Below are 19,063 nucleotides of genomic sequence, written 5' to 3'. Positions count from 1 at the left end.
AACCGCGCCGTAAGGGAAGGCATAAAGGAGGGAGGGAAAGAAGAAAGTGGTGCCGTAGTGGAGGGCTCCGGAACAATTTCGACCACCTGGGAATCTTTAACATGCACTGACATTGCACAGCACACGGGCGCCTTAGCGTTTTGCTTCCATAAAAACGCAGCCGCCGCGGTCGGGTTCGAACCCGGGAACTCCGGATCAGTAGCCGAGCGCTTAAAAGGGAACAGCGCAAACACAGGACGAAGAGAGTAACGCACAACCCCTGTGATGTACGTTCCTAGCCGGGCGCTCTAACCACTGAGCCACCGCGGCGGGGAGGAGCGTTTCGCCTCCATCGAAACGCGGCCGCCATGGTCGGGTTCGAACCCGGGTATTCCAGATAAGTAGCCGAACGCCCCTGACGACTGAGCCACCACGGCGGAGCATGACCAAAAACTGCAGTTTTCGATTTAGGCACAATGTCGTACTCCAAGATAGAGCATATAGGTAAATAAGGCCCGAAGACAATAGAAATCATGTAGATTGCAAATTGAAAACTGTCTTCTGAGATAAAAAATGAGCAGTAATTGTCGCATCTCTCGGTGGACAACAAAGCGCGCCGTAAAGGAAGGCAGAAAGAGAAAAGTGAACGAAGAAAAAGGAGAAAGAGGTGTCATAGTGGAGAGCTCCGGAATAATTTCGACCACCTGGGGATCTTTAACGTACACTGACATCGCACAGCACACGGGTGTCTTTTTGTGTTTCGCCTCAATCGAAACGCGGCCGCCGCGTTCCGGTTCGAACCCGGGTACTCCGGTTCAGTAGCTGAAAGGTGTAAACACTGAACCGCCTCATCAAGATTAGAACCTAAAAAAAGACAAACAGGTAACCTCCGTATTTTTTTTAAGAATCTGCTTCAAAAAATTAAAAATCTTCTCCTGCACTTACTTGAGAGTATACTTCTGCAGTTTTGTGGTGGTGGCGTTTACAGAACTCGGTCAGGGAAGTCCTGGTGTGATTAACAGCGTCGAACGTCAGTTTTACAGTCGGTATTTTAACAGCGGTGGTCAGGCAGTGTCCTCCATTGCTCCTAACATAAAAGACAAGCAAGGGCGCGAAAACCTTAAAGCACTACTACTATTCACTACATAATTGTTCTTTGAACCCTTCGAAATTTGCAAAAGGTACAGAATTGACGCCCCAATGATGAGGCAGAAAAGCGAGGTATAAATGTTACTTGTTATTATCACTTTACATTATTACTTACCATGAATGAAGATGCGAATAAAACTCCATGCTATTAAAATTACCAAAGACTAGAGCAGTTTAATAGTTAAGTTGCACTAAAGAACGTGAAGGCTTCAAGTAAAAAAGCCGGTGCGTACAGATACTGAGAACAGATTCCTGTTAGCAGTTGAGCTGTCTACTGAATACCTGTGCCCCTATTGGAAAGTGGAGTAATCACAAGGAAGCGCAGTTGATGAAAAAAATATCAGAGGGGCAGTAGGGAAGAAAGTTATCTAAAAATCACCGTCTGTCCTCTGACTGCGCTCGAGCTGTTCAGTGTGTCAGGCATCCGATAACGCGCAGCAAGAGCGTTGTAGGAAGGCGGCGGACGCCCGTCCCTCTTCAGGCACCACAATGCTTACGCGCCCTGAGTTCCGAAATTGTCTACCCCGCAGCAACTAGCATATCTCTAAATCAGTGAACTGTTTTCGTTACTTCCAGCATCCACCCGAGAATTTTGAATCCCCTTGAGGCGCCTGTACGTTATCTGCATGCCCCAGCAACGCTGTCTCACGGTTGGTATTAGTTTGTATGAGAACGCATGCATACCAGCAAAGTTTCTGTGCCGTATATTTAGCCGAGAATTATCTTGTCACAAAACCAAGCATCGAGACGCCGTTCACCGGCGGCATTCCGAGAAAATCTCTCAGGGCGCGTGTGCAAAAACTTGGCCTTCTTGCCTTTAGGGGACACCGGGTGGCAATATATTTTGTCTCCTTACGTACGCTACCTCTTCATGTACAGACGGCGTCAACCAAGGTTTGTAGCGGGAGTCGATTTTTTTCTGAATTTGCTTTTTCAGTGGATATTGAGGATGTTATACGGCCAGTGACTAGCCAATCAAACCGTATGTACCGCCTTTGCCAGAAGTAGCCGGGTACCGGTGGTTTGTTTCTTAGGCACGCAGCGTATACCCCTTTTGACAGCCCTTAATGCCTAAATCTGCGTAAAGTAAAGCGAGCCCTTGTCCTCACGTTGTAACGCCTTTCGGTCTTCAGTGGTGCCCTAAGGGCTCCGTTAAACCGCTGAGAAGCAAAAACCTGTTGCTCGATTACTTTTGGCAAAAGGGTACGCGAACTCTCCGTGACAAATTATGCAATGGCGTAAGCACTATAAATAAGCAATAAACTTGTTAAGCTGATCTATGCAGTTCTCAGTAAAAAAAAAAAAAAAGTGGTCTTACGTGTTGTACGAGTTTCACGGCACCGAAGAGCAAGAGAAAATAAATGATGGTAATAATTGTCCAAAAAAGCTCAATTATTGAGGGCGCATTCGCCATATAACGTGACCTTGAATCGCTAGAGTTCATTTCAACTGTTACTAGTTTGAACCGTTACGAGACAGCCAATAAGGTTCGTCGCCTTGAAGGTACGTTGTGGCTGCGTGATTGAGAAGGCAGCGTGCTGCGAAGACGGGATGTGGGCCGAGAAGCTTGTCCTTGCCATCTCCTCACACGTCTCGTCTTTTTCCAAGTTAATTACTAAGCTGCCAGTAGATTAAGCGACTATTTAAACCCGCATTCGTAGTAAATGCTACTACGGTATTTCTTACGTTACCCAAAAGTTTGAACACACCCCATGCTAACTGAGAAAATTGTCTACTCTTAGCTATGTTGTTTAATAAAATATACTAAGCAAGCGTAAGGGTTATTGCCATACAATATGTGAAAAAGCTAGCTAGCACACATAATTCCACAGTATGCATACCAAAACCACATTTTTTTTTCTTTCATTCGTTGTAAATACCTACACAAGAGCGGAATAACCAATGATTTTAGTTCAGGGGGAGTTCGAGACGACGACAGATCACCAAAAAATCATAGCTTTTCTTTCAGGCTTTCTTTGCTCGCGAAGCACATACAGAATGAACTCGGCCACTTGAGCGGTGCTGCAGTAGGAGAAATCGTGCCGTGTTCTTGGACCCAAGCTTGGCGTCATAATATTTTTGGCGCCGGCCGGGCACATGGTTGGATCAACTTGGCTGGGTGAATTAGGTTTCCGTTCTGAGCCGTCATGCTGCGCACCAAGGCTACAGAGAAAAAGTAGGCGATACGACCAATAAGATGTCAGGAAGCAATGAACAAAGGTGCTGATTCCAACGTCGTATAAAATTAAAATCACCTCAAAATTTGTCTGCAAAATTTGTGTTGTCGATATTTCGGAGTCATCACAGTAATTTTTTTGCTGCACAGTTTTGTCCATCATTGCTAATCATTGCACGAGCGTCTAGTCTTCTTAAGCATTAGCGGAATTTTTTATTTGCAGCGCAAAAGTTCCCGCATTGATTGTCAAGAGCACAAGTTTCCTAGCGGTGTTGGTTGTGGCGTGAATGTACAGGCGATGTACAGGGGAACGATAGAGTCTCTACCACTGTTCCAAAGGCCAGTGTCCTCTCAAAAATTCAAAAATATTTTTCTAAGGTTCCCAAGCAGATATTAGCGAAATAAAAATTGCGTCGCGCTACTCGCACTGCGTCTCTCGCTCATTCCTACAACGCGTAGCTTAAGTACACTGTCAAAAAACACAACAAATTTTCTGCAATGTTTTTGGCCAAACACTTGGAGTAGCGACTGAAATTTCATAAGTAGCATCACAAATTTGTGCAATTACTACAGACAAGTACTACAGTACTAGAAACTAAAGAAGAGTACGAGAAAATACGACAAAGCAACAGAAATATCTGTGGTCAAAAGAAAAGTACAAGACATTTTTCGTATTTTTGACACGATTATGACGTTGTTTCGAGCGGGTATAGCTTGTAGCGCCCTCCTTTGGCTGCGCCACTGCCAAAGCGTGCCCGCGCGAGAAAGAAAACAAAGAAAGCGCGGGGCTGTGTCACGTGACGCCACGGCTGGCTGTTCTATTCTTGCCTACATTCGAGTCAGCTGCTCGTTCCTTCCCTCCTATGGCAGAAGCCTACAAGCTAACAATTAGGAGTGCGACTCCGGTTTATCTCTACGTATAACCATCAGTGCGATTAAAATTGCAGAATGTAACTTGTTCATTGTGTAAAATGAGTAAGGATCACACTGGTTAGGCACTGTCGCGACACCACAGCTTCAAGGAAGTCCATGTACCCGTGAAAAAGAAAAGCAGAGAATCAATCAATGAAGACAGAAAACGACAAATTAAAAAAAAACAGCTGCAATTCATATCACACAGCATGTGCTGTAAGGTAATTCAAGCTGCACGACAATATGAAACCGCGCATGTCCAGCATCCATCTCGCCTCCAGGCTCCAATTGTTTATACGTTGCAGTAGCTGACACCTGGTGGAAACAACAAACATTTCGGCGTCAACATGGGCGTAAGTCCTCAGCAATTTCAATTGTTCTGGGGGTGACACACAAAAGCAAAGAACGCATTTTTCCAAAGGAGCTCAATAGTCCATAATGAATCGCAGGGCCAGAAATCCTGTTCTTTATGAGAGCTGCTGGGTGTTCCCTTGATCGCGTACTTGCACGAAAGAAAGATGCAGCGGATCGCTTCAATCCCAACTGGAATCAAATGCAGTGGAGTACTGAATCGCAAAGGACTGTTTCTTGGAAACGCCTCATGAAAAGCTAGGCGCAGCCAGCTGAGCCTACGAGATGCAATGATGGCTGCCTGAGTCCAGTGCCACTTGGCGCCGTTCTCATGCGGCAGCTAATGCAGTTTAGGCATCGAGAAAAGCCTAGTCCGATCCTTCCTCTGTTCGTCGTCATACCAACGGAAGCCTGCCGCATAGCACATACTGCTGGTTTTTCGCGCACCGAAACACTCGGAGGCGCAGGGACCGCCGCTGGGACCAACTGTGCTACCAGGACCTGGGCAAATTTCATTTTGTGTTAGACTTTGTAGTGATTGGAACTGAAGTGCAACAATCAGTGTTTGTGTGTTTCTTTGGTTGTTTGTTCGTGTTTGCTTTTCTTCCTTAGTTTTGTTTCAATAGAAATATTCCGATTGGCCCATTTATTAGATTTCTTGGAGTAACTGACTTTTTTATGAGTTGGGGAAAATTGACAAGTGCGTTGCTGTAGGTTCCATTTCACGTACCTTATTTACTAGACTCTAAGAGCGGATCTTAGTTTTTTCTAATGAACTTCAAGCCGTAAAACGGCATGGGCGCTACATTCATACGCAGTGCCGAACCCACGCTAAGGAAAACCCCATTGTAACTCGTAACACGAAATTGTGGTTAAGCCTTGTTGCACTGGCAGCTGGCATATTGTTAGATACAACTGCCTTGCGCAGCTTTTCGCTGCTGAGCTCTCCACCACCCATTGGCGGCGCACTGAAATGTTCAAGACTGGAAATGGTAGCAGCGTCTATGAAGTTCACAGGAATACCACACCACCGCAGACACAACGACGACGGCAGAGAAAGGAAGAGCACGCGCTGCTGACTACTACCAACTGAAGCGCGGTTTATATACGTGAGCAAAATAAGGCGATGGGAAAAAGGAAATGATTACAGGCTCTACGAGTCCTAAAGAACTAAAAAACAAAACAACTCGGACACAAAGGTTAAGAGACTTAAGAGGTCAGAGAGTGCAGTTCCTTACTCAAAAGCGGAATCGAAGGCATGCTGACGCATTTAGTTCCCCTCGTGTGGGTGGTGAAAGCTTCGTGAATTGCTGTACATGTTTTTCCTGAGAACTCTTTGGAACGCGCCCCTGATAAAGCTTTGGGCCGCAATTTTCACACCGCTTCCAGTGTAACGGGAGATTGCTTCCTGTGCCGGTCTTAATTGAATTAGCGTGCTCACGCAGACGGTCATTAAGACAACCTCCTGTCTGGCCGACATACTGCCTGACCCTCGCAGCTCATCGACAGCAAGGAGGACGACATGATGTGGTGCGCAAGCAGCAAAAAATAACTGTTTGAGAGCGACAATAATTAATGCGAACCATAAAAGAACGTTGCTTTAAGCTCCTGTAGAAATTTTTCACCTTTAGTAGTTTTGGTGAACATGCAAATAAGATGCATGTTAGGTGATTGCGGGAGTTCACCAGACACGCAGGTAAAACCTCTCAACAGTAAAAAAAGATACTGTCAGCGGAGTTGAGGCAAAACAGGTCGTGGCCTAAACTTTGTAATATGAACAGAGAGAACATAGCAACGAAATACATCAGAAAAGGGAGAAATAATACAGAACACACAAAATTATGAAGCTCGTGCACTGCTTGTGCAGTCTTTATACATGGTGCGATAACTTCGCGCGTTCCAAAGCTAGCCACTATTGAAACATCAGTTGACGCTTTTTACTTAGCCTGAATATTTTACTCCGTCTCAATCAGCTTCATCGAGCTTCGAAGCGCCTGTAAGCTTACAGCTTCAAATTTTCCGACACAGCCGCCTCGTCTAAAGCCCGTTGGCTCGCGCTATTTATAAGAGAAAGTTTTTGGGTTTCATTAAGTAAGGCAAGTATTCTGTGATTAATTTTCCCACCGTACATAAAACCTTCTACTGCATCTAATTGGGGCTTCACATATGCTCGTGAAGCTGCTCAGAAAGTTGCTCCTAAAAGATGCCGAAGTAGGCGAAACTCACAGGTGTCCGATCTCGTGTGCAGTTGTGTGAACGCTGCTGAACGTCCGAGGGATGTCTTCTACGAGAGCGGTCTTGTAAAATCCGCAGGCTCCTCTGACTGTTGCTATCCCTGGGAATCGCAAATGCCGGGTCATTGTTGCTTTGCAGTTGATTTTCAAAAATTCTAATAACTTTATCTTCTCAATGCAGGATATCCCAACCGGCTTCCTGAAGCCAATTAAATTTCATTCCCAATACCCAATTTTATTTAGGCTGAGGCTGGCCCGTGAATCAGCCGGCGGGAAAAGCCTGACCACCGATAACAACCGACTCTCTGGAACATTTGCACCCACGGCGAGAGGGATTGAGAGGTTGTAATTGCGTGAGAGAAAATGCTGCAGAGGTTGGTTCCGGATGCTTGTTTTCACCACAGCGCAAGAGAAGAAGAAAAAACACCCGACAGTACAAATGCGCAGCATGATGTCCGCGCTGAATTCGCGGTTGCCCAGCCGCGGTGGCTCAGTGTTTAGGGCGCTTGGCTACTGATCCGGAGTTGCCGGGTTCGAACCCGGCAGCGGCGACCGCGTTTCGATGCAGGCGAAATGCAAAAGGTGTCCGTGAGCTGTGCGATATCAGTGCGTGTTAAAGATCCCCAGGTGGTCGAAGTTATTCCGGAGCCTCCCACTACGGCGCCTCTTTCACTCTTTCTTCTTTCATTCCCACCTTCCTCCCTCCCCATATGGCCCACGTGACGTGTCTGCCGATATGTGAGACAGATACTGCGTCAATTCCTTTCCCCCAAAACCAATTTTCAATTTTCTCTCAGTCTTTCCGTTTGTATATGGGTCTGTTTTTTAGGAGTTGTGGTGAACTCCCCACACTTTTCGGGAGGACAGTTTCAATAGCAGTAGTAAAGTAAGAAAAGATAGCTAAAAGCAATAATTTCTAGTCCATCTCGCGGTGAAGAGTAGGCGTGAGCGCTGAATTCATTTCCGGAAAGGCGTAGCAGATTCCGTGACAACCCGTAGATGCATGGTCGTTACCGCCCTCGGGTATTGGCCACGTGCACTGGTGGTAGGAAGTGCCGCTGCCTTCGCTCGATTCTGTCATTCGAGCTGGGCAGTGCGCTGAGTCTGCTTTAGAGGCCTTCGCTAGCTTCTCTGGAAATGCCTGACGTGTCACAGCCGTGCCCATTTTCGCCAAGCACGTGGCGGTCTTCGTGTCCGGCTGCGCAAAGCTGGCGTTGAGGACGAGCCTTTGGCCTAACTGCACGGCCTGGACGTTTGAAAGCGCAGGATGAACCAACGACGACCATGTAGTTAGACGGGCTACCACTTTGGACACGGGAGGCTACGGGGATGGCGGAGCAGTAATCTAAGGCATCGGGAAATGACGCCTGCGGTGGTTCGAATCCAGCTCGGAGCTGAGTAGACATTGGATTCCTTACACTTACTCTTACTCATCACGTTTAGAAATTTCGTGGGGTCTGCTACCACCGTGCAATCACAGCGCCATCTATGGCAGCAACTACTCATCACGTTTCGAGATTTCGTGGCGTCTGTTGCCACCCTGAGATCACAGCGCCATCTACAATATCATTGTAGAAACAACCACCTGCCGCATGCTAATGAGGACGTCACGGTCCGATATGGTACATAGAATTGGAGCTATGTTTTGTCGAATCCAAGTTCGCGGCTATTAAAATTGGTTGTGCCCTCCCATCCGTTTACGGCAATATACGTATGCATTCGTTCCGCTCTATACACTCCGACAACAAGGAGCACACATCCGCGGACAGTTGTGTACCGAATTTGGTAGGCAAATAAAACCCTATGGGTTGTGGTATAGTAATAAAACCACAAATATATAATAGCTAAACAATGTATACATGCAATTGCTAAGTGAAGCGTTACCATACCGCACCGCAAGCCGAATTCTAGGCCCACCTTGACCCCCAAATGAAGGAAATTCCGGTTGGGACGTATGTTGAGGGGGTGTAACTCGAAAACGGGTAGACGTGCATCGTAGTTTCTCTGATAGATGACGCTAGGCGTCTAAGAAAGCTAACGCTCGTTACTTCAGCGTCTTCCAGATGGTGGCGGCCTTTTTTTTCTGCTGGATACTATCCAGAGAGAAAATTTTGGAATAACTAGGGTAGGTTCGGCTTCATGTTCGACCTCAGGCTCGCCGTGGTTCCCGATGACATTCACCTAAGTGCGCCTAGAATGGGAGCTAAAAGCACTTCGTGCTCAAAAACATGAAGAAAAAATTAAGACCGCGAAATCAATAATATATGTGTGTGTGTGTGTGTGTGTGTGTGTGTGTGTGTGTGTGTGTGTGTGTGTGTGTGTGTGTGTGTGTGTGTGTGTGTGTGTGTGTGTGTGTGTGTGTGTGTGTGTGTGTGTGTGTGTGTGTGTGTGTGTGTGTGTGTGTGTGTGTGTGTGTGTGTGTGTGTGTGTGTGTGTGTGTGTGTGTGTGTGTGTGTGTGTGTGTGTGTGTGTGTGTGTGTGTGTGTGTGTGTGTGTGTGTGTGTGTGTGTGTGTGTGTGTGTGTGTGTGTGTGTGTGTGTGTGTGTGTGTGTGTGTGTGTGTGTGTGTGTGTGTGTGTGTGTGTGTGTGTGTGTGTGTGTGTGTGTGTGTGTGTGTGTGTGTGTGTGTGTGTGTGTGTGTGTGTGTGTGTGTGTGTGTGTGTGTGTGTGTGTGTGTGTGTGTGTGTGTGTGTGTGTGTGTGTGTGTGTGTGTGTGTGTGTGTGTGTGTGTGTGTGTGTGTGTGTGTGTGTGTGTGTGTGTGTGTGTGTGTGTGTGTGTGTGTGTGTGTGTGTGTGTGTGTGTGTGTGTGTGTGTGTGTGTGTGTGTGTGTGTGTGTGTGTGTGTGTGTGTGTGTGTGTGTGTGTGTGTAAAATCACCAAAAATTGAAGAAACATAAAAAGGATTTACTTCACGACGTTTCGACTGGAGGACCAGCCTTTTTCGACCGCCGAAACGTCGTGAATTAAATCCTGTTATGTTTTTTCAATTTTTGGTGATTTTATATTATATTGACCAAATCAACTGCCAAATCACTTTTGATATATATATATATATATATATATATATATATATATATATATATAGATATATATAATTTGATCCTCACTACAGTGAAGGACAATAAAGGAAACACTGTCACATCACCTGTATGCGCGTGGTACCGTCCCACCGTCCTTATAAAAAGATTTCCAGTTAAGCGTGGGATAAAATAGTGGCCCGAGCGCAGGGCCTCTTTCCTCCCAAGGCAGACCCCAGCAGCAGAGACGATGTTCAATAAATAGTATGCAAGATGTTTGTTCGGAAGGGCTACTGTGGAAGTAAATGGGTCGACGCTGTCACGTGCCTGTATGCAAAATTAACTTACGGTGCCGGTTCCATAGCCGCGGTAAATTCTTCGTGGTTTCTAGTAATGTAAAAAAAGATAAACTAGTTTTGTTAAAAGTGCCAGTCCACTTTATAACAAGCTTTGCGATCGATGACGTACAGCGCTTGAACAGTCATTTTATACATGTACGTTTCTTACCATTCTCACCTGAAATATTAACACTGTCGCGTTTTTCTTGCCTTAAACACAGTTTTATAGCCATATAAAAATATCGATAACCTTAGCAAAATATGTTGTGCCTTTATTTAACAGGTAGCATCTAAAATGCGTTTGCAAGGTTTCCTTCCGATTTCTTTTTACTCCGCGTAAAATTCATCATTTGCAACCACAACGAAGGGTTTCTTCCCTTTGTTTTCCCCCTAATTCACTGACGGCTCGATTATTAAGACATAAGCAGCGATCGGTAAAAATATCCCAAAGTATTCCTCCCGGTGTGTTCGCAATCAGGGCAGGGTCGAGCAGCCTGTGCCGCTCTTATGTCAGCTTACCAACGATATCTTCATTGACGCGCGGCGAATTGGAGTAACGTCCTGCCAAGTTGAGGCTGCAACAAAAAGAAAAAAAAATGGCTGCCGATGCTGCATATTTCCGGAAAAAAAAACTATAGCTATCGAACGCGATCGAAAGCATGTTCGAACGTTTTTCTCGACTTGCGGTAATAGCCCCAGAGCAGACCGCCAGCTGGCCTAATTACATATAGTAATATAGTTTCGCAAAAATTATGTTTGGGGCTCGTCTTCGTTGAGGGACTTATTTGTTAGCGTTCTCTCCTGGCTAGGTAACAATAGAGGACACGCCTCAGATACCGTTAAGTACCTAACCGTATATTTTACCAGAGAGTGCACATAACTGGCAGCCTTGCATAGAAATATTCGCCGAGTGTGAGCATGCGAACACAAAGAAAAAAAAAGATTTAGTCACACGCAGACACTAAAAATGGAAATCTTTTCTTTTCGTTATTATTTTGCAGGCGACAGCCGAGCGAAGGCAAAGTCCAGCAGGTGCACACAACACCAGTCTTGACAATTAAATTGTTTTCTATGATTATTTTAGCTGGAACGGCCAGGGTTGCTTTAATTACGGATCGTGTCCTCCGGCGCATAACCTATCCTAGGCCGCTACAAAGGCCTAGTGGAGCAGGCTGAATCATCAAGCTGAAATAACAGGACATGTCCTTTATATACAGGGTGTTTCACCCAAGACTTTACACAATTTAAAAAAAAAAGCCTTTTTGAACCAGAAGAGCTCTTTTTCGGCATGGCACTCTCACCGGCGCAGGTCATAAGAATAAAGCTAAGAGGTACTAACTAGTGCGCTGGTTTACTATTATATAGAAGGGAAATTTTTAACTATTACTGTTAGTCCACTTATTTATTGAGAGGCGCATTGAAATCATGTCCGTTTAAATTTCTAGTATTTCGAAAACACAGCTACCCTCCCCGCAGTGGCCCAACAAATTGCGGCTAGTTCGACGAGTTACATGCACGGGGGCATTGCTTCGCCTTCAAGCATCTCGAAAGCACATGTATTTTCGCTCGATGTAGCCAAAATTTGTTGGGCCAAAGCGCCGAGGCTAAACGCATTTGCGAAATTCTAAAAACTGCTATGGATATTACTTACGGTGGGCTACGCCTAACGTCCACAACTAAAAAATTAACTTTTCAGTATTAGTTAAACAGCCTGCTAGTTAGCACGTCTTGTCTTGCTTATGACATACTACACCTTTTACAATACTTTGCGAAAAAGTGCTCTTCTAGCGCAAAAAGCCTATTTATAATAACTGTGTAAAATCTTGGGTGCCACACCCTGTATAGTGTGCCGTATACGTCATAAACATTGCAAACCTCTTCATCCCATTCAACCCTGGACCGACTGAAGGAATTCGTATGTCATGTAAGTAAGTTTGTATCCTAAAGCGATTTCCTTTGCACTGATTGCGAAAGTTCAGCAGTGGTCAGAAATTGGAAACTTATGTACTTATGTGCAAATTCGTGTGCACATTCTCGGCATCGGTGGCGATCGCTTTCATAAGGCGCACTTCCTAGGTGGCTTATGATCAAAGTTCATGAACTTGCATGGAAAAATACAATATCTTATGCTTTATCTCGTCTACTTTGTTCGTGAAAGAAAATCCATGAGCAATCAAACCCCGAAGTATTCTCACCCAGTTATGAGCACGGCAATATCATCGTTTTTAAACCTATCTTCCTTCGATGCATACAAGTTGAAATTGTATAGCGTGCTGTCCAGCATAAAGAATCGGTTCTGTTTCCATCTTTCGATGAATGTTTCTTTTTCTTCCTGCAAAAACAAAAGCAACTTTGCTGATGTTCTGTTCCAGTCCTTTATTTCTAGGCTTTACACTCCACAGTTACTTTTTCATTTCTCAATGTTTAGCGCTAAAGAAAAGCTAAAACGCCTATTATATACCCACATCTCCTTCTGAATAAGTGGTATTCATGACCAAGCGGTAATACATCAGTTTACACATTATGCCAGCGCTTGGCAGGACTGCTTCTGGACACAGCCTAGGTATGATCGTGCCTTCTCTAAAATTTCGCGACAACTACGTGAGAAATCATTGTAAGGCATGGGGAAACGGCTATAGTGAAGGCGGAGTGGTGAACGGTGTATGCGCAATTCGGAGAAAATTTAAAATAATCTACATTGGCGTTCGAGGCTTGTACAACAGATGAATTACCGAACTAGAAGCGTTATTTTTAGCCCTTAGCGCTAGGTAAGCAAGATTCAGCGACTTTGAAGCGGCTTGCGAGGAAGCAAGCCAGAAATTATTTCGCCGTCAAATAAGTTTCAACTGCTAAATCTGGCCTCATTTTGCGTTTTGTCGTGGGTACAAATTTTAATAACCACGTGCTATTCGAATACCGATATATATTTTCAATCGTGTGCGTTAAATGTTATCGGTGAACCTCTGAGAACAACGCCTGAGTGTACGTACTGGCAAAGCGCTGACTCAAAGAAACAAATGGCGCGGTTTCGATCGCCGATCCTTTTTAGACTAGGCCGCCACAGCAAATCAAATCAAATCTTTATGTATTCTCTATTTCCTGAAAATCGCCCAAAAGTTCCGTACAAATCATCATCCGGGTTTGCTGCTTCTCATAAATGCAATATACTGTAGCCGCTGACACCAGTTGTCAGAAATGCCACAAGACAGCCAAATATGGAGACCATATCAAGTGTACCAAAATGTCAAACAGGACAAGGCTGCCCGAAGCCAAGTATAACGCACGATAAAACAATTTGTGTGGCAAGCTGCTGCATAGCTTCCAGAATAAAAGCGCAACAAAGACAGCACACAAAATAGGAGAGCGACGCCGTTCTCGTTTCTGTGCACTGTCTATGTTGCGCTTGAATTCTGGAAGATATATAACGCGCGGAATTCAGGAACAATTGAAAATGCCACTCGTCAACTTCACGTCCTCTGGGGAACACCGCGAAGCGTTGACAGCACTTACTGAATATATAATGATTCCAGTGACGACAACCTGAAGCCGCAGAATGTTGTCTTGGAACGTTTGAAGCTTTAGGTTGACCTAAAATTGAAAGAAATGTTTCCAGTGAATTCTCCTTAGCTCTTTCTCTCGAAATGTTGATAAATAAAAGTGTCTTTGTAGAAGTGCCCACTTCTCTTAAATCTATATATATATATATACACATATATATATATATATATATATATATATATATATATATATATATATATATATATATATATATATATATATATATATAATCACCAAAAATTGAAGAAACATAACAGGATTTAATTCACGACGTTTCGGCTGGAGGACCAGCCTTTTTCGAGTGTAGTACAGCGTTCGTTTGAAACACGCAGCTTTGATAGAGCGTGCGCAAGGTACAAAGTTTACAGCAAAGCACGAGTTTAAAACACTAGCGGGGGGGGGGGGGGGGGGGGGGGGGGGAGGGAAGGGACCAGGAAGAACAATTTTTTTTTAACAAAGGAAGAGAGAGAATCGGTGACAATCTAAGAAGGCGTCTCCTAACCTGAATGCAGGTGTTCCCAAGGGGCCGAAAAATTTTTTGAATACCAAAAGAGTAAAAAGATTAAAAGTATAAAAAAGGGGGAGATTCTTTAATAAATCTGTCGCTTAAAGAGAATTCCTTGTAAAGCAGCAGGAAAAACAACCATGCCGCCGATGGGACACGAACCCATGACCTCCAAATATCGCGTCCGGTGATCTACCAACTGAGCTACGGCGACGGCTATCTAATGTGCTGCTTTCGTGGGTATATATGTGTATTGGGTGTAAGCGAACCTTCAGAGTGTTCACCAGCGTCACCCTCGTCCATAGCGGCGGACGTAGCACGTCCTGTATTACCGCAAGTGTGACGCGGAACGTCATCTAACGGCGAGGTCGGAAACTGTGCGAGAGCCCTGTTATGCTAGCTATGACATAGACTGCCAGAACCGAGACCCTCGTTAAGCTATTAGCAGACAAGGTAAATAAAAGGAGGGACTCGTAGGACGCACAGCACAGACAGTGACACCAATACAGGGGCAAAGGTGAACCGGCACGAACGCTTGAACTGAAACCCGCCTTTTTTTCTTTTATTTTTCAAGCCATCTCTTTGTATAGTTCAATGCTGTAAGAAGACGCGTTTAGGCACTGTATAATCAAGACAAAGACCTGTCCCTCGTCGAAACGTTGAATAAATCCGTTAAATTTTTCAATTCGACTTTCCCAACTTAGTGTATATATAAATATATATAGCCAACAGCCACCGAAGCCAAGTAGTGTAGAGAATTTTTCTTTCATTTCTGCTGTTAATCAATTGATATCATTAGTGAATATTTTATCGCTTAAGGATTATAGATTAGAAAAGCAGAACAACGCTGGCGCGAACGGTCGCAGCAGGTCAGCGAAAGCTTTACAGGCTACATCGAAGAGGTGCTCGGCTTATTCAAATGTGTGATCCCGCAAGCTGACAAGATAGAGCACATCTTGAAGGGTTCTGACGAAGGCGCCTTTCAGATGCCGTTAGCGCGCTACTTGCGCACCGTTGCTCAAGTCGTCACTCTGTGCCAGAGCTTTGAGGAGCGGCGCAAACAGCGGATCTTGAGTCGTCGGCATTCGGAACTTGTTCAGTCGCTTGTTGGGCTGACGCCTGCAAATGGCACCTTCTCGCTGCTGCAGCATGCAGGTAGAAGCCTTTGTTCGCGAAGAAGTGGCGCGTCAGCTTTCCCTTCTGCTGGGCCCTCCAAAGCCACCACTATAATTGTCTCCAGCTCTTTGGCATGCCATGGAAGAGTAGGTTGCTGAGGCTTTTCCAGCCGCTGTTGCTGCTCCGCTCACCTACGCCGCTGTCGTCCGCCGCCACCTGTCGGCGCTCCGCTTACATACACAGGTGGGCATTTGACCTCAAAAATCTTAACCTCACCTCAACCTCAAAAAGATTTGCGGGCCTCACTCAACTTCCACCTCATCAGTTGAAGTTGAGGTCCACCGAGACGCCCTCACCTCACTTTTCCTGAGGCCACTGGCGACCTCACTCGACCTCACCTCAACCTCACATTTTGAGGTTGAGGTCGGCTGCTCGACTTCAGAAAACAAAAAAAAAAGCGATTAAGATTTTTTTCCGTTAAAAACAATTCTGAGAACCCTGTGAGGCAGGAAAGCCAAAATGATGATGGTGCCATTGTGATGACTGTAGTTATTATAATAGCGGCTCTAAGCGGTCTGTAATTATTTAAAAAGTCTGTATGTACACTTGATGTGTATGCAATAGGAGAAGCTTGTAATCTGGGAAGAACCCTCGGAGAGTTTATGGCCTGCGCACAGGGGTGTCCCTTACGTGGTTACCATCTGTACGTCAGAGGGTACTTTATTCAAGAAGTTTGCTTCACTAACTAATGGTAAGCTTATGTGTCAATATTCTGCAACTGCATCGCGTATACTTGTTAGTATTGGAATCTTCTCGCTCATTCACGCACGAACCGGCAATTGACAAAGACCCTCTACATCACCTACCAGAAATTTGGAGGGCGGGGGGAGGGGGCAGGGGAACGTATTCACGATACTTCTCTTAGACTTCAGAATAGCGAATGTGCAGAAACTGGTTGCCAAGTGCTTTCCAATGTGACGGCTACGCAGGCGCATATCAGTATATTTCGATTATTGAGATCTATCTGGCATAGCGAGAGCACTCAGCGTAGTTGAAAATTTTGCCACCCAGCAAACGCTCTTTTCAGTCCTCTGTATGCTGCCTTCAAAAACAAGCTGCGACTGTAGTACACCAACGGTGGCACGTTGCATTTAGGTCTGTGTAGAAGCGAGCGGCTTCTTTTATTAATGCGAAAGCATTAGATGGCTCAGTTTCAAGGTCATATCCGCAAAAAAGTGCCCGCAAGAAACGGCACCATGTGACGTCACGAGCCGACGAGTCACGTTACGAAGATGATGACGTGACATCCTTAATTAATGCTAATGAACATACACTGATCAACGTGCCTAACTAACCATTGCTTATTAATACAATTAGGTAATGCTAAAACTAATTAGTATTAGTGATGACATCATATGAGTGTGACGTAATGCCAGGTCACGTGACAGCGATGTAATGTGACGTCAAACCTAGTCACGTGACGACGATGTAATGTGACGTCATACTAGGTGCCCATCCACCCCTACTTCTGGGTCCAGATGGATACCACATTACTGCACATGCGCGCATGGCGCATTACAAAGAGTGCCCACAGATCGGTCCACATTAACGACATTCAGATTTTCCACCAGATAAACGCGCCAGTTCTGATGTGTGAAATACTGCAACGATCATGCAGCCACACATGCCGTTGACCATCGAGGTGATGGCGATGATGATGACGATGATAGTAGTGTATCTTTATGAGCCCGGTGAAGTCGATATACCGTTTGCAAATTAAATGTTTCCAGAATATTTATTGAATATTTTTTGGTTTGGTTTTATGGGATTTAACGTCCCAAAGCGACTCAGGCTATGAGGGACGCCGTAGTGAAGGTCTCCGGAAATTTCGACCACCTGGGGTTCTTTAACGTGCACTGACATCGCACAATACACGGGCCTCTAGAATTTCGCCTCCATCGATTAAATATTGTACATTACCAGTAACCGAAGACAATAATTCTGCGGAAAAAACAAGAATAATTGAAACTAATAATTGATGATGTTGATGTTCTTGGGAGGTCAAGACCTTCCCCTGTTTCCGCCACTTCCCTCCAGGTGGCGATGGTAATGGTTTCAACATCCTGGGAATTCTCCGATGACTCGGTGATCCCGTTTTTTTTTTTAATTGGTTTTTGGGGAAAGGAAAATGGCGCAGTATCTGTCTCATATATCTTTGGACACCTGAACCGCGCCGTAAGGGAAGGGTTAAAGGAAAGAGTGAAAGAAGAAAGGAAGAAGGAGGTGCCGTAGTGGAGGGCTCCGGAATAATTTCGCCCACCTGGGGATCTTTAACGTGCACTGACATCGCACAGCACACGGGCGCCTTAGCGTTTTTCCTCCATAAAAACGCAGCCGCCGCGGTCGGGTTCGAACCCGGGAACTCCGGATCAGTAGTCGAGCGCCCTAACCACTGAGCCACCGCGGCGGGGCTGATCCCGTTGCAATTTGCGAAAACGGGCTAAATTATGTCTTCGAACACTGTGCCGACTACTGAAATCAAACGGGCCAAAACAACTGGCCTAGAATGGGCAGTGTGAACCGCACTCTGTCTGTCAAGAACAACACAGCTCTCCGCTCAAATTTCGCCGCAGCGAAATCTTTTCCACCCCCCCCCCCCCCCCCCGCCCCCAAACCGGACGAAAAAAAAAACGCTTAAATACTATACGCCTCAACAGAATTCTGGATAGCATTGCGTCAACCAGTCTGAGACAAGCTGCTTTGAGTCAATCACTTGTTTTCCTTCAAAACTGAACTAATGAATGATACGCCGGCATCCTCGAAGTTTTTTACCCGCGAGCACCGTGCGAGCATTCTGCGAAGCCGTATATGGTGAACGATTGGTCTCTGCAGAATATTTATTTATTTTATTTATTTATTTATTATTTACTTATTTACTTATTTTCAATACTGCCAGTCTCATCTGAGACCACAGCAGGTGGGCGAAGAATAATAAGGAACATGATAAATTCATGTTAAAGGAAAGATAACGTTAAAAGGGAGGCAACGGTGTGAGCAGTGCCTGGTCGTCTGCAAGGCAGGTTGCCAACCTAACTGATCCCATACGAGAAAAGAAAAGAATATAATTACAAACTGCAAACAAAAATCGCACACTAAACACAGAAGGTAACAGCAGTGTGCCGCATTAAACGTCATATTCGAAGGTTTGAAGCATCGAATGGGCAGCGCAGCGCCAATACGTAATCAGTTCTATTCACGCATCTTCATTAAAAAAGTAAAAGCAATCAGCTACCACATAATAATACATGATTTTGCACATTTTACCGCTATAACACCGCTATGCTGGTACGTTCGCCCCGTGCTGTGGTATCTCGGCATAATGTGTGAATTTCCGAGAAGAACAAGGAACCGGAGACCATAGAGAGGTTATTCGGAAGGATAAAAAAGTGAAATTATATTTGCATCTGCTTGCATTACGGAACGGGAATATACAGAATTTGTGCGAGATTCGAAAGGGAAAGACACCGATCAAAAGCTTCGATGGCGTTATACAGATTTTTCTGGCTTGGTTCTCTTTTCATCGAATCAGCATGTGTCCTTGTTAGGATCTACCTGAATAACATTCTCTCGCCTGTGCCGACTGCTCGAGTTTCTGTTAAGCCAGCTGGTAATGTACAGCAGGATCCCTTTATTCGACTGCAAGGCAAGAGCCATGACGTCAGCGCCGGC

The 19,063-nt window shown here is 45.2% G+C and overlaps 1 protein-coding gene across 2 annotated transcripts in view; it reads right to left on the bottom strand.

The window, feature by feature from the left end:
• Positions 1 to 19,063, bottom strand: part of LOC144136192 (venom metalloproteinase BumaMPs1-like) — a 65,091-nt gene that overhangs the window by 7,825 nt on the left and 38,203 nt on the right. For both annotated transcript variants that reach the window (XM_077668274.1, XM_077668273.1), the window contains exons 7-12: positions 13,666 to 13,743; positions 12,351 to 12,487; positions 10,675 to 10,730; positions 6,794 to 6,902; positions 3,124 to 3,291; positions 925 to 1,066 (exon numbers count right to left, since the gene is read on the bottom strand). In XM_077668274.1, the coding sequence (XP_077524400.1) occupies positions 925 to 1,066; positions 3,124 to 3,291; positions 6,794 to 6,902; positions 10,675 to 10,730; positions 12,351 to 12,487; positions 13,666 to 13,743 (690 nt within the window). The remainder of the gene's footprint in view (positions 1 to 924; positions 1,067 to 3,123; positions 3,292 to 6,793; positions 6,903 to 10,674; positions 10,731 to 12,350; positions 12,488 to 13,665; positions 13,744 to 19,063) is intronic.

This window comes from Amblyomma americanum, chromosome 6 (genome assembly GCF_052857255.1).
Source record: "Amblyomma americanum isolate KBUSLIRL-KWMA chromosome 6, ASM5285725v1, whole genome shotgun sequence".
NCBI lineage: Eukaryota > Metazoa > Arthropoda > Arachnida > Ixodida > Ixodidae > Amblyomma > Amblyomma americanum.
The sequence above is the reverse complement of the archived record's forward strand: the minus strand, read 5'-3'. Positions and strand labels throughout refer to the sequence as shown.